Source organism: Enhydra lutris, unplaced genomic scaffold (assembly GCF_002288905.1).
Source record: "Enhydra lutris kenyoni isolate GAN:26980312 unplaced genomic scaffold, ASM228890v2 scaffoldscaffold38, whole genome shotgun sequence".
Taxonomy (NCBI): Eukaryota; Metazoa; Chordata; class Mammalia; order Carnivora; family Mustelidae; genus Enhydra; species Enhydra lutris.
In genome coordinates this window covers 10,248,768-10,275,996 of record NW_019154122.1, presented here as the reverse complement: position 1 = coordinate 10,275,996, position 27,229 = coordinate 10,248,768, and the positions used below count along the sequence as shown (strand labels likewise).

The following is a 27,229-nucleotide window of genomic DNA, read 5'->3' as shown; positions in this document are numbered from 1 at the left end:
TGGCGCAGCCAGAAATGCGCACGGTCAGGAGCCGCCCGCAGACTCACGTCCGTCTTTGCTCTGACCGCGGAACACGCCTCTTCCTGTTGCAGAACTCGCAGCTCTGACTGGCTTTATAGGTCAGTCTGCTTAATCACGAAAAATCTGCTTAATAGAAACCAAGCTCGTTAGAATAATACCCTTTGGTTTTGAAAGTGGTCCTAAGGAAGGGGTCTGGGGGGTCATTGGGCGTCCTCCTCAGATGTCACTTGAGAAGCTTGCCCTGTGGGGCGTTCGCTCAGAAGGATAGTTGATCCGGGCTCGCCTTCCCACCCCAGCCCCATGCAGAGCAAAGGGTTAAGTTTCTGCCGGTAGTTGTTTTTGAAGTATAGGATTAGAGTCTGGAGGGTATATGTAGGTTTTATTTACTTTCTGGATTAAGAATAAGAATTGGGGAAAACCGTCATGACTCTGCATTACATTACTTGCGGTTGCAAAAATGATGTTCTGTTGTGGGCCATGAAGACGGTCTCGGAAATCCTTTTTTAAAAGAGAAAACCTGTTGGAACCGTTGGGATAGTAGCATATGTACATGCTTCTGTCTTTTGCCTCACTTGGACCGTCTGGATTCCCTTTCAGCTGCCTCCTCTAGAAAGTGACCCTAGGGGCGCCTGGGTGGCTTAGTTGTTAAGCTTCTGCTCTTGGCTCGGGTCATGATCCCAGGGTCCTAGGATCAAGCCCCATATCGGGCTCCCTGCTCAGCAGGAAGTCTGCTTCTCCCTCTCCCACTCCCCCTGCTTGTGTTCCCTCTGTCTGTCTGTCTCTCTGTCAAATAAATGAATAAAATCTTAAAACTTTTTTTAAAATAAAAAAAAAGAAAGTGACCTGAAATTGAGGTGGATATTCCAGAAAACGTAAAGTATTTTATGGAAGAAGTTAGTGCCTAAATGTGCCTTCCTGTGTCCAGCTAGTCACCCCCCACAGGAAGGTAAAGCACCCGCCCGATGAGGGGGGCATCTCACTGATGAAAGAAAGCTACGGATGGATTTTAAAGTACGAGTTTATGCCTTGAGTCTGAGCACATTTAAGTGAGGCGTATTTTCGTATCTGTCCATGGTTGGACACGCACCTGCAGTATAATCTGGAATTGTGCTTGGATAACTACCAAGTCCTCGTGTTAAGTCTAAATACAAGTTTTAAATAGGAATCATTAAAAAAAGACCTGGCATCTGTGGTACAGGTAAGGTAATAACCCAAGGGGATGTAGACCTTAGGATACCAGTTGTGGCAATTTTAATTTTTAATTTAAAAGTAGGACTTTAAGATAACTGTGTTTCTTTTAGTATTTAATAATTGCCCAGAATATACTATTTTAATATTCTCAGTTTGAGTGGAGTTGTTTGACACTCCTATGGATTCGATTTTCCCTTGCAGGAACATTCCCCTCTCACTTGCTGTTTATAAGCGCATGCAAACCTTGCCAGGCCAGCTCGAGTTTAGGAACATTTTCAGATGGCTTCTATTTCCAAGCTATTATTGGACTTGCGAACTCAGGCACATTCTCCTGTAGTGTTTTAGTGGGCCAGCCATTCAGAAAACCTCTTCAGTGGCCAGTGTGGGTCATGAGGCGTTGGGCTGCAGGTCTGATGGACTCTGCCTGTGCCCCAGGCCCCGAGAAGGACTTGGGGTATAGCTGGCCGCCTCGGGGGAGCAGGGGGGTGGGTGCTCCTGGCCAAGCTCGTGGGCCAGCCCCGTTCTGAGTGCTTTGCTGGGCTTACCTGCCTTGAGGGAGACGTGAGGGAGAGAGCATTCTCATTTACAGATACGTCAACCAAACATGAGGGGCATCAGCCCCTGGATTATGTCCCAGCGCTGTAAGTGGGTCCCCAAACTGGCCATGTGATTGCGGTCTCGTCACCACAGTGACTCCACCCACTTCGTTGTGCCCCTCGGTATTACACGGCTGTGGTGTCTCCCAGAAGACCGATGGTGACGTCGTCGCCCCAAGGGCGGTTTTGTTGCAGAGTCTGTGTACCACAGTGGGAGTAAACATTGGCCTTGAGCCCTTGTGCCCTGGGCCTTCGTCCCCCTCCGTACCACTTGTAACCCAGGTGGGCCTGCCTGACCGCCTCGCCTGCACGCTCACATACAAATCTTGGGGAAAAAAAAAAAGCAGGGGGACGGGTGCCTGAGTGTCTCAGTCTGTTAAGTGTCCAGCTTTTGGTTTCAGCTCAGGTTGTGATCTCAAGGTCCTGAGACTGATCCCCACGTCGGGCTTGGTGCTGAGCGTGAAGCCTGCTTAAGATTCTCTCTCCCTCTCCCTGTGCCCCTCCCACACCCCCCCCCCCCTGCAAATAAATAAATCTTTAAATAAATCAACCTTTAAATCAGTCAGTAAATCAATAAAATAAAAGCACAAGCAGTTTCTGCAGGAGCCTCTTCCAAAAGTTCCACAGGATCACCATTCAAGTCCCACCTCTTCCACCCGGGCTGGCTACCAGGCCGTTGGCCTTCTTCATGGGGCGGGGAGAACTCGCCACCACCACCCCAGCCACTGGCTACTGAACCGTTACACTAAGCACACAGCCCACCTCCTTGGGACATAGCAGGCTGCAGGTTCTGAACCTTGAATTTGCCTGCAGGTTGCTCGTGCTTTTAAAGGCTGTGGAAGCTGGGGGCGCCTGGGTGGCTCAGTGGTTTAAGCCGCTGCCTTCGGCTCGGGTCGTGATCTTAGGGTCCTGGGATTGAGTCCCACATCAGGCTCTCTGCTCAGCAGGGAGCCTGCTTCCCTCCCTCTCTCTGCCTGCCTCTCTGTCTACTTGTGATCTCTCTCTCTGTCAAATAAATAAATAAATAAATAAAATAAATTAAAAAAAAATCTTAAAGGCTGTGGAAGAAAAGGATACCTTCATGGCAGCTGACAGACATCAGTTTCTGTTAGTCCTAGAACAGGTGGTTTCTACCTTTGGTGAGATTAGAACTTCAGTCAGAATTTTAGAAAACTACTAAAGCCTTTGTGGGTGGTCTCCTTCCCTCCATTGGGGCCCACCCTGGCCTCCTGGGAGACCCTCATGGGAGCAGTGGGGGCCCATGTAGGGCTTCAGCCTAGGGTGGCCAGCCATGACCACGCGTGAATGGAATTCAAGGTTCAGAACTTTCCGATGGCCTCTGGCCTTCCCTGAGGGATAGTGTGGTGCAGGCCAGCAGTGGCCTGGTTTTGAGGTTTCACTGTGATTTCATTGAAGGCACGCAGTGGGATGTAGGTAAGGGCGTTGAACAGCTCTGGGCCTAGAGCTGCTGAGCAGTTGTCACCTCCTCCAAGAAGCCTTCCCTGACCATCCAATTGGAAATACTGCCCTTGGCCCTCTCCATCTCCATACTCTGCCCTCCTGTTCTTGGGGGCACTTAATCATAGTATACATTCTTGTTACTGGTTTGTCCCATGTGTTTACTAGAATGGACATTCTGCCTGGGAGGCTGGACCTTTGACTCGTTCCCTGCTGCATTTCCAGCATCTGTAGCGGTGCCGGGCACATAGTAGCCACTGAAGAAATACTTGTTGACTGACTAAAAGATTTGAATCCTGGCTTTATTACTTACCAGCTCCATAACCTTGGACAAATGATTCAAGTGCTCTGAGCCCCAGTTTTCCTTTCTGCAAAATGACAGTAGTGATCCGCCAGCAAAGGCTGGTTGCAAAGACAACAGATGAGCCCATGAGGACCACCCATGCCGCCTGCCGTAGTAAGGAGCTTCGTAAACGATAACGGCTACGCGGTTCCCGAAAGATGCCCTCTTGAATGTCCACTGTGGCCCATGCTCAAAGGTGACTTGCCACACAGGAGATTTTATACGCTGGCACATGTTGCAGTAGCTGGAACACTCACCGTGCCCTGCCTCTACCCAGAGAGAAAGCTCTCTGGTGGCAAGGAGTTGCCGGTCCTGCTGCCACTGACCCCCGGGCCTTTGCTGCATCCGAGCCAGGCCTGAGCCACTTCCTGTTCTCGTCAGGCACTCACTCCCACGTCAGAGATAAAGGGAAGGAGCTATCAGACAGGGTAGCTGTTGTTGAAATCAGGGTGAGGAAAAAGCTCATTGTAATTTTATCACCTCTCCACATAATGTTATTTCTCTCGGTTTGGAATTTCAAACCCAACATGGAAACTTTTTAAAAATCCAAGTTCAGAGGAAAACCTTCATTAGCTCTGTAAAATCATGAAAACCCAATCGAACCCCAGTTCGTTGAAGTAATAGTAGTGTACAAATGATCGCTGTTCACTTTCAAGGGTCTGCTAGTCACCGTTTTCAGGGCTTTTCAGCTCTTCTCCCCTGTGATCATTACGACGACTCTACAAAGACTACCCTTTCATGTTCTCCCACTTTACAAGTGGGGACACGTCGCACACCGAGGTGAGGCCATTTGCCCGAGGTCACAGCACTGTGGCTCCATCTCTGGCAGGAGTCTGGTCCCCCTCTTCCCGCTGATCCGGGAGTGAGGCCCCCATCCTTCCTGTGGCTTCCTGCAATGGCTTGTCCTTTAGGAAGCAGGGAGGAGACCAGCCTTACTTGCCCGTGTGTCAACAAGAAGCACCTGCTACCGCAGAGGTGCTCCAGTGGAGGAGGCAGACCCAGCCGCCGGCCGGCCGGGTCCCCTGTGGTCTAGCATGCTCCCAGGAGACAGGGCTGTGTGCTCGCAGCTAGGCCTGCGGTTTGGCCCCATGGCCACCGGAGCTGACCCAGGTGCTGACTGGTTCCCACAGTCAAACCTTGCTTCCTAGTGGCCCCTCTTGTCCCTGTCTTCCCCAGTCAAGGTTGGCAAGTGGGTTTCCTTAGGTGCGTGGGGAGGAGCTGCTTGGTGCGGCACAGGCTTGCCTCAGATATGGGGTCGCGCTTGGGGACGCAGGGCCGGGCTCAGTGCCTGGTGTCCATCTCAGAAGCAGGAAGGAGTGGCGCTGCTGGGAGTGGGCTGCCTCTGGTCCTAACGCTCTGCCACTTCCCTGATGTTGGAGACTGCACTGGGCAGAATTTCACCTCTCCAGGAAGGTTCGAGGTAACCAGGGACTTGGTCGTGAAAAAGTGATGCTCTCTGAGACAGTCCAGGCATGGACGGGAATGGGTGGCCTGTGCGCGCTCCTCCCATGGCCAAGGTGTGCCCCTGTTTCTTCTCTTGGCCTAATTGCTGCCCGCTGTGTCTGGGGACGTGCTTGATTAAGCGTGAAGTACACAGAGGTGGTCGACTCTGCAGGGAAGTCAGGGTTCACCCATCTCGTCACGTGGCACACGGGCTGGTGCACCTACATGGTGAACTTCCTCTCTTACCTCCAGATCTTGATCCAGAAGCTTTTCAGAATTCTCTGATAACTGGTACCTAGGATTGTAGGTGTTTATTCCTATCTTTATCATCTATATCTAGACTCTTGGTTGAAATACACTAGCAAGTTTGGTGAAAACCTATGTTAACTGCTTTGGTGTAGGAACCAGCCTTTTCTTTTTTTCTTTTTTTCTTCTTTTTAGAGCGTGAGCAGGAGATGGGGTCACGGGGAGGGGCAGAAGGAGATGGGAAGCCCGACCTGGGCTTGATCTCACCACCTTAAGATAGGACCTGAGCTGAAATCAGAGCCAGATGCTTCACCCGACTGGGCCACCCAGGCGCCCCCGGAACCAACCATTTTGATGCATCTCAGTGAACCGGTGCCAGACGCTGTCGTTGAAGTATGTGCTGTTGTAAATGACGTCATCGCCATCATTAGTATGCTTTTCGTGCTTAAACTGTAAAGATCACAATATGGCCGTTAGTGCCAGCTGACGCAGGTGTTTTATTAAGGCGATGTCTGGAATTGTGTTGGACAGGTGCTTAGGTGAGGCGGGGGAGTGTTTTGCTGGTCCCGCGGGCATCGTCTTGTTAGCGTCAGTGTGAGGGGCTGCGTTGCCTCCTGGTGTTCCCAGGTGCGTGAAGGGGCCGGAGTCTGCCTCACCAACGTGTTCCCTTTGTGGGCCACCTGCACCAAAACCCACTCGGGAGGCTTACTTAAAATTCCCGACCTACTAAACCCTGATCTCTGGGCTGGGTCTTTGAAATCTTTGTATTTTAGCTGCTGGGCTGCTCAGATGAGTGTTAAGCAGACTCAGGAGTTCTCTGGCTCTTAAAAAGAAAAAGCACAAGGGACACGGTATCACCCCATCTCATCATTGAAATTGCTTCTGGTCTTCGTTTGAAGACTCAATAATGAAGACTCATTATTGAAATTGCTTCTGGTCTTCGTTTGAAATCATTTTCTTTTGTTTATCAGCAGTGTCTATCCACGCGGCATCTGCCAGTTTTCAGAACTGATAACCACCCCATGACGGGTAGGGCGGCTCCCTAGGTGGGGACACTTCTGGGTGTCACAGCCGTGGTGGAAGTGAGGATTCTCTGCCTTGGCCACGGTTGCTCTTTGTGTGTCTTTCCGGGGGTGTGGAGGGAGAGGTGACCCTTGGCTCATACCTCGTGTAGCCTTGGTGCTGCGCAGTCCTGCCAGCGCGCGTTCACCGGTCCCAGCCCCGGTGCGGCACCCGGCACGCAGTCGCTGCTCCCTCAGTGTCTGTGTGAGAGAAGGGGAGAAAGCTTCCAGGAATCATAGAGTCAAAGTTAGACCACCCTGCTTAGCGGACCCTGACTTAGGACTTTTTGGTTTCAAGTGTGAATTTTGGGGCACTTAATTGTTGGGAACTGAATAGAGAGCATCAGTTGCATAAATAAATGACCAATTAAGATCAGGTTGAAAGAAAAGGATTATTTATTTGGCAATAGTTAATTACAATCAGCACTAAAGTGTTGCCACCTCGGGGCACAGGCCTCAAGGTTAAGGATGCGTAAGGGAAGCCAAGTAAGAAGCCAGAGAGGCAGGAGGAGGTTGTGTGCTGAAGTCCCGCGTAGCCGGGGGCTCGTTAACTCAGTAGGGAAATAGGGAAACTGCACCAGCGCCCACACAGGCCGCCCGTGACTGTCATCGAGCTTCCTGAACTTCATGGGGGCTGGAACTATCTAAGTACTCCTTTACATTTTTAAACCCTTTCCTCCAGTTTTGGTTCTGAAAGTAGGGTCACCCTCCCTCCGTCACCAGATTTAATTCTGCCTCCTGATACTCGACATCTCCTAAGGGGTAGGACCTCCAAAATACACAGCCGCGGAAAATACTCGTGTGTGTTCATATTTTTGTTCAAAATAGCGAATCCCTTACTCTCAGATGGATTTCACCATGTCATACACCTGTGACAGGGCTGTGCTGGACCAGGCTGTTCGGCCACCGGGGCCCGCAGCTCAGTGTCACTCACCGGGGCCTTTTTCCCGCTCCCTCGTGTTCGAGCTGCTGGGTGATGTGATCCCGCCACCTGCCGAGGTCACAGGGTGGTGTGTGCTCCGTGAAGGACGCCCTGGGCTTGCCTGCGTGCACGTCTGTCTCCGCGTCCAGCGCGGTCACCGCCGCCTGAGGACTAGTGTGAGCACGTCTTGCCGAGTGCCGGGTCAGCCAGGGCAGGTACTGCCGGGAACCTTTCAGAACTTCTGGGACGATACCAACTGGGGATCAACCGGAGTACAGTTGAAGTTCAGCCAGTGTTTTGTTGACTCAACCCTCCGTGTTGACGGATGCTGTGCATTCCCTCCGGAACGCATCCTGACGACACCCGCGGGGAGAGCCGTTGCTTTTCTATCCCCAGCAGCCAAGTTCAGGGCTGCCAGAAGTCCGCTGTATTTGTTCCCAGGCCTGTGTATGCCACTCATGTCTGTTATTGTCCTGCTGTGACTCGTTTTGTCCGTTTACAAACGGACAAAATATGAGCATGGAGTTTATGAAAAACAGGTCGAATGCTTAGCAAGGCTCATGGTAATTTGCTTAAACACTGTCATCCAGTTAGGTGTGGGTGAGAAGCCTTTAAAAATGTGCATGAAGGCTTAGGAAGATTTTGCACTGTGATAGCTTTTATAAGTGACTTAAGTTCTTGCCCCCACTTTACACAGTACCCAGAAATCACGGGCCATGCCTCATGGGGACGCTTTAGTTCGGGAAAGGCAGTGTAGGTCTTAGGGTTCCATCCATTTCTTCCGTTACCTAGACATTTGGATGCAGGGTGCCGTGTGCCCAGCACTGTTGAGGGTGTAGCAGTATCTGAAACTGATTTTCTAGGGTGGGGGAGACAGACTGTGAACAAGCAAGGAGCTACATGGAATGTCAGGTGGTGAGTGCTGTGGACAGAGGTAAAACAGAAGTGGGATAGAGAGATCTGAAATCAGAATGGGGGCTACCATTTAAAACGGGGGTGAGGGCGGTCAGAGAAAGCCTAGCTGAAAGGGGGACATTTAAACAAAAACTTGGAAGTGAGGAAGCAAGCGTGGGGACCTAGGGAGAAGGGCACTTGGCAGAAGGACTAACAAGTGCAAAGGTCCTGAGGCAGAAGCATCCTTGGTATGCTCAGGGAACACTGGGGAGGCCGGCTTGGCTGGAGGGGGATAGGGGGTGAAGTCAGGGAGGTACCCAGGAGCTGCTGCAGCCATTGTAAGGACTTTCCTTGTACTGAGTGAGTGGAAGGCATTGGAGGGCTCTGAGGGGAGTAATATGGGATGCCTGGCCTTCTGGAAGGATCTCTCTTGCTGATCTGTTAAGGATCGACTAAAAGGAGCCAAGAGTAGAAATACAGACTAGGAAGGGAATGCGGTAACCCAGGTGAGGAATGATGGTAGTTGCATGGGTCTGTGGCAGTGGTGGTCTGAACAGCAGCGGAGTTCTGGGTGTATTTTGAAGGTGGAGCCACAAGATTTGCTGACGGATTGGCTGGGGATTGGATGGGAGAATTAGGGATGACCACAGGTTTTTGTCTTTTTGTTTTTTGCCTATGTTTTCAGCATCCAAGTGCCTTCTTTTTTTTTCCCCTAGTAGGTGATGAGGTGAAGACTCTGATTGGCTCCAGTTTGTGTGGCGCGTGTGTGCTGGGGATTCAGGTTCAACGATGCGGTCTGTGATGCTGTGAGGCCCTCACGGAGAGATGTGGATGGGGTAGATGACTGAACAGTTTGAAGTTCAGAGGGAAAGACACAGCCAGAAATGTAAATATGGGTGTCTCACAGGACACACAGTGTTGAAAACCACGAGATTGGAGCCCCCTAAGAGCCAGTGTAGATAAAGAGGAGATGCCCAGGAATTGAGTCTGGGGGCGCTCCAGCGTTGGGGAAATTTGGGAAGAGCCTGGAGGTGTTCTGGGCCGAGGGTAGGCAGGGGACCAATGAAGCATGTGATGGCGGTGGGGGGGTTCAGACTGGGCTCCGTGTGCTGGGGGCACCTCTCCTGGACTTGGGGAGGCAGGCCCTGCTGTGCAGCTCTCAGAGACTTTTCTCGGGACCCCTACAGCTCTCCTCTGGGCCTGCTTAGTGGGTGGAGATGCCCCCTGACATCCCTGGGGAGGCGTCTCCACCCCAACCATCCCCACCGAGCTGTCCCGTTTCTCCAGGGCTGTTTCCTGTCTGATTCCCAACTGCAGCAAGCCGAGAGTGACCCTGTTGAAAATGCAGGGACTGTCCTCGGCTGCTCACAGAGTGTCAGAGCCGCTGATGGTAAAAAGCAAGATCTCCGTGTAACCAGATCTGCTAGTCACAGTTCAGAAAAGGCCCAGGGTAGAGACTGGGTGGGTTCCTACCCTGGTCTTGTTCTGATTTGCCAAGTCCCCAAATCAACTTGCTCTGAGACTCAGGAGGGCAGGAAGGATTTGGGGGTGTGAAATGGTAGTAACCGTTCTCGCCCCTAGCCCCTGTCCTGGGGGAGTGGCCTTCAGAGACAAGCAGGACCTCTTTGGGAAGTGCTTCCTGGGGGTAAAGTAAGTTATGCATTCTGTGCTTTCTTTGCCTTCCCTCCCTCCCCTTGGCCGTAAAATAAAGCAAAAGCAACAAGGTAAAGAGAAACAAATCTTGAAATGTATTTCAGATGTCCCAGAGCCCAAGTGTCAGGGCGTAAACAGAAACTGTGCACACACACATACACACACACACACACACACACACAGTATTTCTGTGGTTCATTCCCTTGTTCTGAGCTCTAGTAGTGTCTGTTTTCCACACTTTGTGATCATGTATTTACATCTATATTATACAAATGATGACCTTCCCCTTCTAGGACACGTGCCACAGGGGGGCAGAGACCAGGTATGTTTGGTTTATGGCTGTGTCCCCAGGGCCGGGTATACAGTAGGTGCCTGACTGATGCATACTTCTAATCACTGGAGTGCCTGGCTTTGTTTAGTGTGGAGACAAGAAGGCTGGCACCCCATAGTAAGTCTCAAGGACATGTCCCCTCGAAGGCACATGACAGCACATATGTGCAGAGCGGGAAACCCGACTCCCAGAGATTGTACCAAATCAAATTCAGGACACATTGCTTCATACGGCTGATTTTATTTTACTTTATTTTTTACTTTGTGAAGTTTTAGATCTTTATTTGACAGAGTGAGAGAGCAAGCATGAGTCAGGGGCAGAGGCAGAGGGAGAGGGAGAAGCAGACTCCCCGCCTAGCAGGGAGCACGACAAGGGATCAGTCCCAGGACCCCGAGATCATGACCTGAGCCAAAGGCTTAACCGACGGAGGCACCCAGGCATCCCCTAAGTGGCTGATTTTAGAAAATTTCTGTTCAGAAAGGCTAAATTAATTTTTCTTTATTTGCGATGCTCTGCAGGGCCCCCCCCCCCCCCCCGCCCCGCCCCAGAGGCTTAGCATAGATCAGAGCCATCTCCTGGCAGAGTCTCGTGCCTTCAGAAGACACATCAGCTTGGCTCCCCACCATGTCCTGTGTACCTAGCACAGAGCAGGCCTCCATCGCATCACTGTTACCACATCAATGGGGGCGACATAAGTTTGGGCTAAGTGACAGCCTGCGTCCTCCTCTTGGGAATTTATACCACCGTCAGCACATTAAAGGCTCAGGAGTCCTGCAGAGACACGCCTGTTTGGCTTTGAGAGCTTGTGCTCGGGAGGGGAACGGCTCGGGCTCTGATCCCAGCTTCGCCTCTTGCCAGCGCTGTGTTCTTGGGCGAGCTGCTGAACCTCTCTGTGCCTTTAGTTCCTCGTGCAGAAGCTCTAGCAGTTCCCATCTCACGAAGGTCTTGCGAGGATTAAATTTGTGATTCCAAGTCAAACGCTGGGCACGGCCCTTGGCACCTAGTAGGCATGGAACGGTTGGCGGCCAGGGTGCAGATAACACGGACACACGTGGCATCTGGGGGGCTGGTTCTACCGAACCTCGGTTTGGGAAATGCCAGGTGCATGGGAGACGCATTAGGAAGGTCTTCATTCCACGCCTGTCATGTGGGTCTCTGGGCCCAGGGGTCTGTCCCCCGCAGGAAGGTAGCCTGTTTGAATGGCCTCCCCATTGGCCTGGGTCCAAATCACCGAGGACCCTTGCCTTTTGGGCTGCATCACTGTTGCTGACCAATGTCCCTGTTCAGGCCCAGAGCAAGCGTGCCTTTCTCGGGCACAGCCAGGCCTCCTGAGATGAGCTGGTTTAGACGCCTCAGTAGCAAAGGAGCCCCCTGAGCTCCCACAAGACCTCTCCCCTAAGGCAGCCGCCTCTTCTCGTTAGTGTCCTGGGCCGGGCACCAGCATCAAGAGGTGGAGACCCCCTTTGGAGGACGGACCCACACAGGGCTCATGAGACCCTCAGTCCTAGCGGCTACAGACCATGTGGGCCTTTGTCCCTGGGGTTGACGTCATCTCTTTCACCTTTGGCTCGTGTCAACTTTACAAAGACGGGAATGCTCATAATAACGAAGACTTAGCGTCTTTATGGAATTGGGCCGTTTAAAAGAGCTTTTCCGTGAGAACCTCAAGGGAGGCCCATCGGTCCCTTTCTGTCCCAAAGGAGAACCTGCTTCGTGTGTGTTCATCTTACTGACAATGCATGTATTTGCTTGGGTTTCCTTTTGGCCTCCCTCCTGGTTGTAGATGTTTCCTTGGGTGTTAGAAATCAGCCTGTTTCTGCTCAGTGACAGGGGAGAGGGGATGGTGTTGGGGGCGCACCAGGGCTTAATCAGGGGGGCCGGAGCAAAGTGCGGTGCCACGTGTCCATGCCCAAGGATCCGCTCATCTGTCCGTCCTGCTTGGTCCTGCTGGGGCTGCTTGGGCCTGAGCTGGGCTCGTCTGGGGCACTGGCTGTCCTTTGCCCGTGGGGTGCAGCCAGACCTGAGCCTCCACCCCGAGGGGAGCGGGGAGGGTCTGTCTGGGACCCCTGAGGCCTGTGGAGTCGCGTTCAAAGAATTGTAACAGTGGGGACCTGGTCCCGTGGTTTGGCAGGGGCCTTGGCAGTGAGAGGAGGTTACTTCCCGGCATGATTTGGTTTTTGAGCAGGGAAGAAAGGCGTGTTTGGGGGTCTGGGCTCCGGGTTTGCCGTTTGCCTGTCCAGGGAACATTCTCCAAGCACCGCTTCTGCGAGGCAGGTGGGTGAGAAACGGACACAGGTCATGCCCCTTGGGGCTTGAGTTTGGTCCCACCTGTGGGCCCGCCTCCCGTGGCTCCGTGTCCCAAGGCCGTTGAGGCTTCACTGTGCCGGTCCTCCCCATTTTCATGTCCCCAAATAGGCGGTGAGGCCACTTGTGTCCCCTTGCTGCTTCCCCAGAACATCTTGCCATGTGACCTTGAGTGAGTGACCTTCTCGCTTGGCTCCGTTTCCTCACTGCGAATAGGGGCTGCTGGCCTGAGTGCGGGGTCCCCTGCTCCTCTCCTGGCCTGAGTGCGGGGTCCCCTGCTCCTCTCCTGGCCTGAGTGCGGGGTCCCCTGCTCCTCTCCTGGCCTGAGTGCGGGGGTCCCCTGCTCCTCTCCTGGCCTGAGTGCGGGGTCCCCTGCTCCTCTCTTGGCCTGAGTGCGGGGTCCCTGCTCCTCTCCTGGTCTGACAGGGCGGGAGGTGCCACCCCGGCAGGGATCTCCCTGCTGGCAGCTCCCTTTGGCTGAGGTCACCACAGGCCAGCCCAGCCTTCCTGTTGCCTGGGCTGTGTTATGAGCTGTCACATGCTGGGTATTTGGAGTTCAAGCCAAACAGGTTTGGGGATTAATGGCCTCTGAAAACCTCAGATCCTGGCGTGAAAGCCCCATGAGGCAGGGACACGATTGGTCTTGTGGATGCGTGGCCGCCAAATCCAGAGCCAGCACGGGCACGCACGCGGCCGCCTTCAGAGCTGGAGAGAGGGAAGGAGAATCCTTGCGCTGAGCCGCAGACTTCAGGTCTGGATCAGATCTGTGTGAATCCCGGCTCCCTCCCTCACTGCCCTTTCCCCATCTCCCCGCATCTCTGTGTGACTGCAGTTACTTAACACGTCTGTGTTACTGTCCCCTCGGCCAGAGGAAGGGCACAATAACCCTTCTCACGTGGTTAGAGGGAAGAGTGAATGAAAATACTATCTGAGCACAGGGCTTCCGGGGCTGGCGACGCCCAGCGGCCCGCATTAGCTGCGCGTCCCCCCCGCCCCATCCCCGGCCCCCAGCGTCTCCACTTGAAGCTCAGTGACTGTGCAGGCCAGTGGTTTCAGACCTTTGCTCCTGTCCCCCAGAGGCCACTTGCATTGTCCTCGTCTAGGCTTCAGAGCCAGGCCCCTCTTAGGCACGGCCACCTAGCACGTGGCCTGCGTTGACTCCCTGCTGAAGGTGTGCCCAGCCCCTTGATCCCCTGACTTCGGTGTACAGATCCCCTATGTGCTCCAGGGAGCTTGTTAAAATGCAGGTTCCTGACTCAGGAGGTCCTGGGGGCGCCGAGCAGCGGCATTTCTAACAAGCCCTGGGGGACTGCGGACCACACTCTGAGGATACAGACCTAGACCAGTGGCTCTCAGAGTTGGCTTTTATAGTTTTCAATGCCTGGCATGCAGATCAGCTCAGTTAAAATCTGTAGGGCTGAGGCGTGGGCTACAGGGTTGTTTTAATTTCGCCAGGTGACTCCAGTGAGCATTGGAGTTTGAGACCCCTGCTTCCCACCCCCACACCCCGCCCTGCCTCTCAAGCCAGGGTTCCTCTGCGCGGACATGGTTCCGGCTCCAGGCCTGCTCCTGGCCGCGCGGGTGGCTGTCCTTTGGGCAAACGGTTAACCCCATCTGGCTTCTTGGGATATTAAGAAGCACTCTTTGGTCCCCATCACTACAAGAACTGCCTCAGGGAGGGGCACCCAGGCACTGGGCTCCGATGGGCCTGCATTCAGTTTGGCTGTACCCCTGTTGGCCAGAAGAACTTGGGTGGGACACTGGGCTTCCTCACCTCTCTGAACCTCTGTTTCTTCCTTTGTAAGACACAGATCATCCTAGTTTCTGCCTTAAGGACTGCTGGGAGTATTTGGGGAGCTCCTGTACAGCACCCAGAGCAGCTCTGGGCGCATAGTAGGTTCTCGAAGTGATACTGTTGCGTATTTTTCCTTGCTTGACATCTCATCTCATGGGCGGGATGGCTGTGGTCCAGCGAGGTGGAGGCACTCTCCCGAGGCCATACAGCAAGTCAGCAGCAGATTCAGGGCTGAGCCTTGGGCTCCTGCATCTCAGTGTTGGGCCACTTTTCCTGCCTCTGATGCCCAGCCTGGGGACCTCATCTGAGGGGCAGGGCCTCCCTGGAATGGATGGGGCTGTCTGCTCGGGGAATGAAGATGCCACCCTGCCCGAGGTGGCTGGCGGCCGGCGCCAGGACGCGGGCGGTGACTCCCACCACCCCAACGTGTGGGGCTTCACCCAGCCTCCAGGGAATTCCAGCAGCGTCTCCAGTTGTCCCACCTTGGCTCCAGCTCCCACACACTTGGCCTCTCCCTTCACCTCTGGCTAGACTGCAGAACATCAGACACTGACTTCAAATGGATTGTACTCCGAGAATTTATAGAGAGTTGTGTAAGACTCCTGTGTGGCCGAACCAGCTCCGGGGACGACGTTCCAGGACATCACCCTTGACTCTTGGGGAAGGAGCGACAAGGCAGGCCAGGGGACACTACTCAGTAGGTCGTGGCATCCTGGCAGGCGGCATGGAGACGCCTGCGGGGACCAGAGAGCCCTGGCCGCCTCCTCTCCCAAGCCCATTCCCCTCTCGGCCTCCCTTGACCCAACTCTCCTCGAGGGAGGTCTCTGGACCCTCCTGTCTTGGACTCACTTGGGGTTTGTCTCCGCCATGCCCTGAAGGCTGCTGTTCCCATGGTTACCAGCAGCTATGGGCACCTGCTGACGACCGCTGTGGTTCTCCTTCCTGACCTCAATGATCTTTGGCAGTCACCCTGGACAGGCTTGCCACCGCTTCCTCCCAGCTCCCCGACATCACCACCTGCCCCTCCCCATCCCGTCCTGGGTCCCTCCCCTTGCTGAGCCATCCAGGCCACCCAGATGCTGATCAACCCCAGACTCATCAGTTCATTTCAGCAACCCACTTGACCTCTCTCTTGGGTCAAGTAAACACTTCAAATTGAATCTTTTTCAAACTGATCTCTCCCTGAATCCTCTCCTGCTCTCTTGCCATCTTGGCTAATGGCAAACCCTCCTGCTTTGGAGGTAGTCGAGACTCTGGTGTCTTCCTGGCCCTAGCCCCAGCCCTGACATCCAGTTCATCCACCCCTCCCCCCATTCCATTCTTGTCATCTTATCGTCTGTGCCTAACACGGTGGCCAGGTCATGTCAGTCTGCTGCCCAGAAGGACACCCTGGCTTCCGCCTCACTCGGGGCTCACAAGATGCTCTCTTCTGCCCTGGCATTTTCTCTGGCATTCCAGGGAAATTCCACCTCAGGCCCTTTGCACATACCATTTGCAACACGTGCAATGTGCCATGCCTAGGTGTTCAAGCATATCCACCACCCCCTGCCTGCAGGTTTGGCTCACATGGTTCATCTCTCCCCCTCCCCATGCATTCCCGAGCTCTCTCTCCTCTGCTTCATTTCTCTCTGTGGGGATCACTGCGGTCTGGGAGGGTGGGGTTTTGACCCCCTTGCTTTCGCTGTGTCTGTAACGCTCATACCGTGCTGAGCGGCAGTAAATGCTCCTCCCCGGGGCTGAGGTAAGCAGCTCTGAGAGGGGCGAGTTGAATAGGCTCTCGGGAGCAGGGGTGGGGTGCTTGGCCCTCAGAGGGCCAGGGAGTGGGGGAGCTGACCTTGACCCGGTCACATCCCCTCCTCTGCAGGTACCATGTTTACGGGGCCTGTCCCCAGTCTGCCCAGTGACTGTGGTCTGTTGTATTAATAGGCTCTTGTTGGACACCAGGATCGTGCCATATTCATCAGCTGTGTGTTTTCTGTAGTGTCTCTAAATTATGTGTTCAATGATGGGATGGCCTCGGCCCATCTTCTTATTAGTTTCGCTGTTACATCGCTCCGTCTCTGTGACTCCCGCATCCCCTGTTCTCGGAAGGCCCTGGAGAGGCTCAGGTGTGGCCGCCGCCGCTATTTCTTGTGTGTGGTTCCGTGTGCTGGTGTCGCTTACCGGGGACCCGTGGGGGCTGAACAAGAAGGTGGTCACCAGGAGGCCCAAGTGTTGGCCTTGCACTTGTGGCAGACTTCTGCACCCGAGCGCTTTTCCTCTCAGGGCTACGCCGAGTACCGTGCAGACTGGGTGAGGGGAGAAGTGTCCGTCGTACTCCCTCAGCTCCCTGGGCCCAGCGCCCAGCAGGTGGCGACTCCCTGCTCTGTTAGGCAGAAGGTCCGGGGTCCGGGGTCACTCGAGAAGCCTCCGTGCAGCCAGGGGACAGTTGGGGGGACGTGGAGGGCGCTGATGGGGGCAAATACGGTGAAGTGAAGGGACCGGAGGCAGGTGGGGAGGGTGTTTGCGGTGCCCAGTGGAGTGCTGAGGGGACGCTCATGGAGGGGGATGCCCTAGAGCAAGAACTTGAAGGAAGGAGGGGCAGGGCCGCCCCGTGTAGACTCCCTGGAGCGCCGACAGAGGCCAGTGCCCCCTGCCGTCCCCAGAGATGCTCGTGTCACGTGTGCGGTGTGCGGACCTGGCCTCCTGGTGAATGCAGAGAGTGGCCGGGGCTGAGGGCCGCCGGGGGGAGGGCCGTGCGTGGACGCATGTGTCATCGCCGCAGGAGCATCCCACATGTGCTGACGTCTCGGAAGGCGAAGCGCCCTCACATCCTGGTCCCTGGGCTCGGCGGGCCGGCAGGGATGGCCTCTCTTTACAGACGGGGAGGCCAAGGTTCGGAGCCTAGGGGCCAGGGAGGGGCTTCCCCCCGGGCCACCCAGCCAGCGAGGACGAGGACCGGGACTGACAGCCATGCTGCCGCTGCCTCGGGATGTGTCACAGCTTCTGGCATCCGTTCATTTGGCTGGCCCCTTGCGTCCGCACCGACTGCCCCTGTGTAGACACCGCTCACATGGATATACTTGCGGGCCGGCATGTCCGGTCCTCTAAGTGTAACCAGCACAACCACCCAGTGGCATTACTATTGCTCCCGTTTTGCAGATGGTGAAACCAGAGCCCAGAGAGGCCCCTGACTTGCCCAGCTCACACAGCCAGGAACCTAGAATCAGGTCTTCGTGTGGTAGCCACGGCTGTCTGAGAACAGGAGAAATGTCTGGGTCCGCAGACACTGTTCCTCAGCACCTGACATCTCCGCTCGAGGCCGCCCCTGGTCTGTCTAGAGTTCTCTGACCACAGGAAGCGTTTCATGGTCAAGGAAGGAGACTGTCCTGTTGGACATCACTGCCCTAGACACTTAAGTTGTGACCTGGTGTCTCCCCAGAGATTGTGGTCCGTGGAGCTGAAAGCCCTGGGCTCTGCTCCCCCAGGAAAGTCTCCGAATCTCTGTGAGCCTCAGTGTCCTCATCTGTGAAATGGGTGTAAAAAGTGCATTTTCCTCCTCACCTCTTGAGCTGCTGGGAGGGTACGGCGATAACAGCCCAGAAAGTACTTGGGAATTACAAGGGCCATGTGCATGCCAACTGGGGTTGCCCTCACTGGGCCAGGCCGTGTGCTGAGAGGTGGTGAGAGGAGCCTGCCTAGGGGGCCTTTACCCCTGACCATAAACTCTACCAACCACAGGATGCCCAGGGCTGGGGAGAAAGCCTGCCCCCTAGTGGAAGTGGCTGTGGTTGCCTCGCTGCAGGAGCCTGTGTGCAAGGGAGCAGAGAAATGTCAGACGGCAGGTGGCTAGAGACCAGGGGACATAAGTTTGTTGGACTGATCAGATTTTTGAGCATTTAAAAGTTGTGAAATGCTGGTAACAGAGAGGGAGACATGGAAATTGATGATGCAGACCCTGCCTCTCTTCAGAGCTGCTGCTCATTCCGTTCCTGTGCGTTAGCGACGTTTCTGCAGACAGGGGACAGTGTAGGGGCCCCGGCAGGTGGCTGGGACTGTTCTTTCTTCCCCAACAGGCCCAGGGCATCCCAGATTTCCAGGCAGCCTCACAGTAGACTGTCCCTCCCACAGGCAGGTCGGCCGGCTGAGGGGCTGAGTTCATACTGGGGGCACAGGCTTGCTGCTGAGCATGGGGTGTCCTTTAGTTTTCTGCCTTGAGTCTTGCTTGGCTAGTCGAAGCCGCTGACCGCAGACCTCGATCACACAGTGTTAGGAGGAATCCACACGGGGCAGCCCCACACCTTGACCGAGAGTTAGGCCCTCGCTTGTCTGTTTACATGTTTGTTTATACGTTCACTTACTTTGTTTATTGTAATAGGTATTTTCTGATAGCTGCCTCTGCCAACTTTGATGCGATTCACTTTTGGGATCATTCTCTGCCCCGGGGGCTATCCCTAGCGCTGTGGAGTGTTTGACAGCATTCCCTGACCCCATCCACTAGGTGCCATAGCAACGTCCCTCCCCTCGGAGGTGACCCCATAAATGTCTCCAGACACTGCCAAGTGCTTGTGCTTGTGCTTGTGAAGAACCACTGATCTAGGGGCGCCCGGGTGGCTCAGTCAAGTGTCTGCCTTCTGCTCAGGTCATGATCCCGGGGTTCTGGGATCAAGCCCCGCATTGAGCTCGCTGCTCAGTGGGAAGCCTGCTTCTCCCTCTCCCTCTCTCCCTGCTTGTGTTCCCTTTCTCACTGTGTTTCTCTCTCTCTGTCAAATAAGTAAATAAAATAAAATAAACATAACCACTGATCTAAACCCTGATGTGTCAGCTTCGAGACTGGCCCCATTCCCATCTCTTGCTCCCTCGGGCGCAGCTGACTCTGAGCCAACACCTGACAGGGGTGAGGCTCACCTTTCCCACTTTCCCACCCACCTCACCTTGCTCCTCTCCTGACCGGAGGGCCTGCTCACTTCTGTCTGGGGAACAGATTTGGGACCTGGGACAAGTTCCTTAGCCTCCTGTGACCTGTTTCCTCATGTGCAGTCCGGGCGGGTACAGTAGGCGCCTTGCTAGGGGTACGTAGAGTAGGAAAGTTGTATGTGTAAGTACTTAGCACGTTGTCAGCGTGCGTGTTGTTCTTATCGAACAGCTGTTTATTTTTGCTGTGCTAAGGTGGGGGTGCGTCAGTGAATAGGACAAAAGCCCTGACCTTGGGATTTCATAGCCCATGAGGGAGGCAGATACATTATCCCGCCATTGTGATTCAGTGTAATGAGTGCTGTGGTGGGAAAGTGCGAGGGGGCAGTGGGAGCCTGCAGAGGGCTGCCCCATGCGGGAGTTAAAGAAGGAAGGCTTCCTGGAGGAGGTGGTATCCCGGCCAGGACCTGAAAGATGAGTCTGGGTTAGCGAGGTAAAGGAATGGGGTCTAGGTTATCTCTCTTTTAAAAAATCCTTAAATGCTTTCCTGGGGGGGTGGGAATCTTATTGAATGGGCTTTGGTAGCAGAAAGGGCCAGACTGTGTCATGGGATCCAGGCTCACACCCCCTCAGGGATGCCCAAAATGAAAGTGCTTGGTGCAGTGAGGCTAGGATAGGGGGCCAAGTGCAGAGCTCCTGGCCTGGAGGAGATCACTGCAGGGGATGGATGTAACGTGGTACCGGAAACCTCCCCAGATGCTTCCAAGGAGGGGCCGGTGCCTGGGAGGCAGCTGGGGCACAACACAGCTGCTGTGTCTGCACAGCTGGGCTCCATTTCCAGCTCGCCTGTCCCTCTCTGGGGCTCGTCTGGACAGCACTATGCAGTGCAGTGTCGCAGAACCCGGCGGGGGTTGCTTCTGCTCACCCTGTCCCTTGCAAGGGCAGGGAAGGTGGTGGGCAGAGCTCGGTGGGACTCAGGTGGGTCATTAAAGCCCACATCCCGTGGGCCTCGAGGTGCCATCCGGGGCTGGTGGGGGGCCCTGCTGATGGTGTATATCGTTCCTCTCCCCAACAGCTACAGTCTCCGCCTGGCGTCCCGGTGCCCTCCGCCAGCCGCCCCGTACATCACCAGGCAGTGTAGGAATGTCAAGGCCACGGCGGCAGCCCAGTTCCAGGGACCCCTCTTCAAAGAGTAGACACTTCGCCTGCTCCCTGACAGGTACGAGGAGGGTGGGGAAGCTCTGGGGGTCGAGGGGCACCAGGCTTGGGTCTTGGGGTGGGCTGGGAGGCAGGGAAGAGGGGGAGCATGATCGCCTGGGTGCTGGGGGGGTGGTCACTGGGCCTTCCTGCAAGCAGGTGTGGACCCCAGCCCTGTCACTCCCTGGCTGTGGGACTGCCGCAAGGTACTCAGTCTCTCTGAGCCTCGATTTCCACATCAGTAAAATGGGGATGACAGATTTACAAGTGTCGCGTGCATGCAAAACAGGTAGAAAGTGCCTGGTGCACAGAAAGCACTAGCAGTCACTAGCTATTTTAGGACTAGCAGTTAGCCGTGACTGCTGAATAAGAATGGCAGGGACAACCACAATAGCCAGCGCTTACTCGAGACTTCTAGAGGCTTTAAGCCCACAGAAGATTGTGTGGTCTTTACTCCCACAGTGTGTTTGAAAGTGAAAGTAATAGTATTCTGCAAATATAAAATGTAAACTTATGTTGAACCAGAAGTCTCTTTCTAGATTTTCTGATGGTAAAACCTGAATTCCATCATAGAAGCTGGACTTTCCCTCTTCGGGGGTGCTGGGCTTGGCCAGTGAGCTCTAGCAGGCCTGGACTTCTTTGTTGGTGACGTGGCGTGTCTTCTGTCACTGTGTCCCTGAGACGGTGATGGGAGGACCCCACGTGCCAGGACACGGGGGCACCAGTTAAAAATACAGACCCCAAGGTGCAACTCCAAGCTTACTAAACAAGCGTCCTGGTGTGCAGGGCCTGGGAATCTGTATTAGCAGGTGGCCCCATGATTCTGGGACACATCCAGGTGGGGGGGGGGTCCCTGCTTAATGTGGCCAGGGCTGTTGAGGATGAGAACACAGTTGTTTCGGGCAAGAATGGGCTGAACTCTGAAACTTTGGGGTCTTCTGTCCTGTGCGTTCCTCCCTTTGCCTGTCCTGCTACATGGAGTGCTCACTCACTCCTCCCTTCCTGAAGCTGCTGGAGGCTCTGGGCTTTATTTCTCTGGGGATCAGGGAGCGGCATGGAAACAAAATCCACTTTCTCCAGGGACTCTGTCGTCTTGAGCCAGAACTCAGCCTGTGTCTCCAGAACAAGGTCCAGAGAGGGCACGTGCCCCTGAGCCAGAATGCTGGGGAGCAGAGTTGAAATGTGCGCAAAATGCAGAACTGGAAGGCCCGGGAGAGGAGAGGCCCCAGGACAGCTCTGGATCCCGGCATGGCCCGGGCCCCTCCCTGTGGTGGCTGCTGCCGTGTGGACGTCTGTGTTGATGGGCGCCAGGGTGTGGCCTACAGCCCAGAGCAGGTGTTCTTTGTGGCCCAAGGCCGAGCCGGGCATAGCTGGATTGATTGCGCCATGGACTGGGCCGTGACCGTCGGCCACTGCAGTCTCTGGTGGCCATGCGGGGTTTGCCGAGCACTGCTAATTCAGGCTCTGCCCCTGGGGGCCGGGGCATGACCCTGGAAGGATGCCTTCTCTTCCCTTACTAGCAGACATGTGCGGCTTCCCCAGCAAGGTGCTCAGATGAATAGAGGCCCAAAGTAATTTGTGTCTGTGACTGATTTATATATATATATATATATGTAATTTAAAATGATATGTGATGTAATATATGATATAATATATGATTTATATATATATATATAATATGATTTAAAAAACACCGTACTTATACTGTTTGTCATAGCTCAGGCTGCATAACAGAGTGCCATGGACTCTCGGACTTAGACAAGACATTTACTTCTCACTGTGCTGGAGGCTGGGCCTCTGAGCATCTGAGGTCGGGGCGCCAGCATGGCTGGGTTCTGGTGAGGACCTTCTTCCTGGCTTACAGGGGCCACTGTCTTGCTGTGTCCTCAGTAGTGGAGAGAGGAGGCTCTGGTGTCTCTTGTGAGGTCACCAAACTGGTCATGGGGGCCCCTACCCTCCTGACCTCATCTAAACCTAACACCTTCCAGAGGCCCCACCTCCAAATCCCGTCACACTGTGGGTAAGGGCTTCCATATATGAATTTGGCTGGGAAGAGGGGGCAGTTCTACGTGTTTCCAGAATGATTTTTTAAGTGCTGTGACAAAGGATTTTAGCATGGGAAAGATGTGTGCGTCAAAATCCCCATTTCACAGGGAGGGAGACAGACACAGGGGCAAGTGGCAGAACTGGAGGCAGAACTGGAGGCATCTGACTCCCCGAATGGAGAGAGGACTCCAGGGGCTCTGTGCTGTTCCCCTCAAAGTCGTATGCCGAACTGTTGTGCTTATGGGGTCTGTTTTGGGGAAAGAGTGATGTCCTTGGAGCGCCCAGGCCCTGGGACTGTGCCTTCCCTGCCGCCCTTGCCTGCTTAGAGGCTCTGGCTGGTTAACTCAACAGTCTGAACCCAGTGAGGAGCTCGCCTTTTCTCCACGGCTGACTTCTCGTGTGCCTCCCTGCTCTGGCCTTTATCAATGTCGTAGGCAAAGCCCAGGGCTTTCTGTTCACTTTTTGGCATAAAACACACCACCCTGTCTAGTCCTGTGAGAAAGTGCCCCAGCATGTGCTCTCTGTCTCTCTCCATTGCCAGAGGCCAGCACACTTGGGCCCTGGGGTCTTTTGAGGGGGCTGTCCAGGGATGAGCCTGGTGTCTCTCACTCATCTGGCCACTTCCATGATCTTCCCCTCGGCTGCCGCTGGCCTTGGGGCAGGCTTCCCAACTATGGTTGTCTCCTGAGGTTCTAGGGGCTGGGTGGGGTGATAAGAACCCTCCCCCTACCCGACAGCCTCTGCTTCCCTCCAGCCCCAGTGGTCCAACCCACAGCCCCTGCTGCTGGGGTCTCCACCCTGGACAGCTGCTCCTCGGGCTGGGGATAGGCAGACTGGCTTCTTTCGTGGATCCCACTCGTTGACCCGCAGGTGACACACACCAGCCACACCAGATGGAGGAAATGCAGGCCACTCCTACGGCTGGCCCCTGTCTCTGTGTTCTTTTTCTCCCCCAGCTCATTTGGGGCACATACAGGCCTCCACTAGGAAGGGAGACCCCTGTTTCTTTAAGGTACCCTCATATAGTGCCCCATCAAGAGATTTTGGGGGGGGTTTGAATGGACCTAGTGTAGTGGTTTAAGTGTGCATTTTCTGGAGGTGAATCCAGCAATCCTGGTAGGTATTTCACTTCTCTGTGTTTCAGTTTGCCCATCTGCAAAATGGGTTACTAGTGATTTGTCTCATGGGTGTACCATAAGAGTGGCGCAGGTTGGTATATGAAAAGCCCTTAGGAAAGCGCCTGCCTGGTATGTCATAAGCCTGCAGTCAGTCGGCACTGCTATTACTGTTGTTCTCAGCGATAGAAGTAATAATAGAGTAATAATAATACTAGTTAGTGGTCGGGGTGGCAGTTCTAGCAATGATGACCAGGTCCACGGGGTGAGAGAATGGAGCGCCTGAATTTGGCCCAGCACGACGCCAGGCTCATCTTCAGGCTTGGGCAGCAAATGTTACTAAGTCCCAGATTGGAAACTGCCCACTTGTCCTTGGCCGTGGACCAGCCAGATGAAGGAGGCACGATCCTCCAGCAGACTCCTGTAGCAAGGAGGTGGACGGAACTGCACGCACGGGCTCGGGAGGGTTGGATCACAGACATGTGCGGAAGGAGCCAGGTGCGAAGTATACGGACGGATTGATTCCATTTATTTTAGTTAAAAATGGACAAAATCAGTCTATGGTGATAGAGGTCAGAGTGTTTATTCTGGGGGTGAGGGTTAGCAGTGGTCCTAGAAGAGAGCCTGGGATGGGGGAGAAGGGGAGGTGGGTCATGTTCTGTTTCCTACGTGGGAGCTGCTCACGCAGGTGTGTTCACTGTGAACATGCATCAGGCTGTGCTTTTCTGTGTGTCAGTGGTGTACCACAGTGGATCCTTTTATTTTTCCTTTTTTTAAAAGATTGTGTTAATTTGTCAGAGAGAGAGAGAGAGAACGAGAGCAGGCACATGAGCACAAGCAGGGGAAACAGCAGCCAGAGCAGGCAGAGGCAGAAGCAGGCTCTCCACTGAGCAGGGAGCCCGGAGCGGGGCTCGATCCCAGGACCCCGGGATCATGACCTGAGCCGAAGGCAGACACTTAACCCACTGAGCCACCCAGGTGTTCCACGGTTAGTCCTTTACTTGTAAAAATGAAGTGAGGTGAGGCTTCAGCAGCCCAGGGTAGGCACTGAGGATGCGGCCACTGTTACGTTTTTCTTTTCTTTTTCTCCTCAGCACCTGAAGTGACCTGGAATCAGTGAAGCCAAAGGGACTGGCCTTCTGCCCTGCAGGGAGTACTGACCTATTCCACTTTCATGAGCCTGCGAGAGAGAGGAAGAGTGCGTGTGCTTGTGCGTGTGTGTGGTCTTCAGACGAGGGTCCCAAACCCCAGGGAGGCAGGAAGGCAGCTGATTCCACACCGTGGACGACACTTGGGTGCAGCCGCTGGGACCGTGTTCTGCAGCTCAGCCTTCCTGCTGGGGGCGGGGGGCTCTCCTACTATGCAATTTTTCAAGAGCTCCTTGATCCTGCTTTTTGCTTCTCGAGTTGTCTTTTGCCGTGGCGGGGACTGGGGGCTGGCTCAGGGGTCGGCTCCAGTCCTGTCTGAGGAAGGCCTTCCGGAGGAGGCCGAGTTTCCCTTTTAACCACCCCACCTTCCCCAGCCTTCCGCCATCTCTGGGAATCAGCGGCGTGTGGACGTGTCGGACCCTTGCTGATCGACCCCGTTGGCCTGCGCACTTTGAAAACCCGTTCTTTGCCTGAGCTGCTGGCTTGAGTCGTTTTCCAGATTTAAAATTCTACTCAGTCCATTTTGGGAGAAAGTCCCTGTCCCCATTTGCAGATCTGGTTCCTCCCTTGAGAGAGGCGGGGGATGGGACAACATGTGGGGGGAGGGGGAGGGCTTCCCCCACCTCACCCCTCCCTGCTGTGCTTCTTTTGCCTCCCTTGGTGGGACCATCAACACCTTTAGCCGCTGACCTCCTCAGATTAGCTGAAAAGGGAAACAAAAATTGGGAAATGAAAAATAAATTGGAGGATTAAGAAGCACAGGGGAGAGAAGAGATTTCCAGAGGCCAGTCGCCTGCCAGGGAATGATGGAGCTGGCGTCCGCTTTGCACGGGACCACTCCATGTCTCGGAGAAACGGGTGAGCTGAGCTAGGAGTTTGGACCCAGTTCAGTGAGGGTCTTGGGTTTTGTGCCTTTGGGGCAGACCCTAGACACGGATGTCTGAGACCACTTTAGCGCTGTTTTCTCAGCTACTTTCAGTAGTGATGTACTGAACCACAGTGGAAGGGCAGCACTTGGAGAAGGACGTGAGTGGTCACACACAAAAAGGGACTTTTTTTTTCAGGGCTACTATGGTTGATCTTGCAACTCTGTAAATATGTACGTAGACACTTTTAAAAGCACGTATTTATGTCCCTGACTGTAAATGCCCCCTTTTTAAAGTTTTATAACTTGTGTTATTTAATTAATCAGTCGACTGGCTGCAGTGTAGGGTCTGACGATGGTCCGGGAGGAAGGTCTCACGAGACCCTCACATGGGCAGAAAAGTGCCGATCGCCGGCCTCCATTCACAGTTTTCCAACTTGCCACCCAGCTCCAAACCATCGTTTGTTTTCAACTTCCATAAGCTGGCATCCTTTTGCCCACTCCGAAAATTAACCCTCACAAGCATGAAAAGCTGTGGCTGTTCCTTATCCTAATGATACGGTTTTGTCCCATAAATGTCGACACTCACGAACTGTACCCCAGCCTCTCACTTCTGAGGGTTCCCCTTTGCAGCAGCAAGGAAGGCTCACGAATGCAAAGCTTCGAAAGTCACCTTCAACCGATGGTGAATTCCAGAAAATGTTGTGGGGGCCTGGAGGACATTCATTTTTGCATGTGCAAATGTGTGGGTCAGCCTTCGACCCTGTCAGACCAGCAGAAAAGGCTACGAGTGTCCCATCACGAAGACGGAGGCGGGGGGTGGTCTTCTAAAGAGTGGTGTTTCCTGGTCAGTGGTGGTTTTCGGGCATGGGTGTGGATCACGGAAGAGAACGGTTCTGTATCTGCCATGTGAAGAAAATTAACAATAAAAGTGTGAAGCGCGATTGTAAGGAACAAGCCTGGGAGTGATCATTTTGGTTTCTGTGTTTTGGGTCCATTTTGGCAATTTCTGTGGGGTGGGGGTGGGTGGGTGAGGCGGGCCCCGGAGGCCCCATTCCGGCAATGAGAGTAATGCGAGGTTTCAAGGAAGCTCACTGTGGAAATATCCTGCTGGGTGAGCAAGGTTACTCTGTCCTCAGATCACTCTCCCACCTGCCAGCCAGGAAGCTAAGCCATTTCACTGAAGCTAGACAGGCCTCTGTGATTGTAAATACATTCTCCTCTTTAGTTTTATTGTGCTTTCACATACCGTACAGTGAACCCACATAAGTCAGTGTACAAATCAGGTTTGTTGGTTTTGTTTTTTGTTTTTGTTTTTTTTGTATATTTGGAGTTGTGCAACCATCACTGCATTCAATTTTAGAACATCTTCAATCACTCCCAAAAGAAATCCTGTACCCATTAGCAGTCGCTCCCAATTTCTCCCCTCGTTTACCCTAGGTAGCCACAGGTCTACTCTCTGTCCTTAGGTTCGCCCTTCCTAGACATTTCATGTAAATAGAATCATACAGTGTGTGATCTTTTACGACCAGCTGCTTTCACGTGTTTTCGAGGCGTACCCAGGCTGTAGTACGTATCAGCACTTCATTCCTTTTTATGGCCTAATAATCCCATTGTATGCTTTTATTTGTGCAATATTTGGGACATAGTTACACTTAAAACAAGGCATCACTCATTGTTGATCTGGAACTCAACTGTGACAGGTGT

General features: G+C 54.0%; 1 protein-coding gene across 1 annotated transcript in view; it reads left to right on the top strand.

The window, feature by feature from the left end:
- LOC111154610 (PR/SET domain 2) overlaps window positions 1-26,466 on the top strand; it is a 45,190-nt gene extending 18,724 nt beyond the window's left edge. The window contains exons 3-4 of the mRNA XM_022514306.1: window positions 20,227-20,370; window positions 24,604-26,466. Of these exons, the coding sequence (XP_022370014.1) occupies window positions 20,227-20,347 (121 nt within the window). The 3' untranslated portion in view covers window positions 20,348-20,370; window positions 24,604-26,466. The remainder of the gene's footprint in view (window positions 1-20,226; window positions 20,371-24,603) is intronic.
- Window positions 26,467-27,229: the final 763 nt, after the last annotated feature.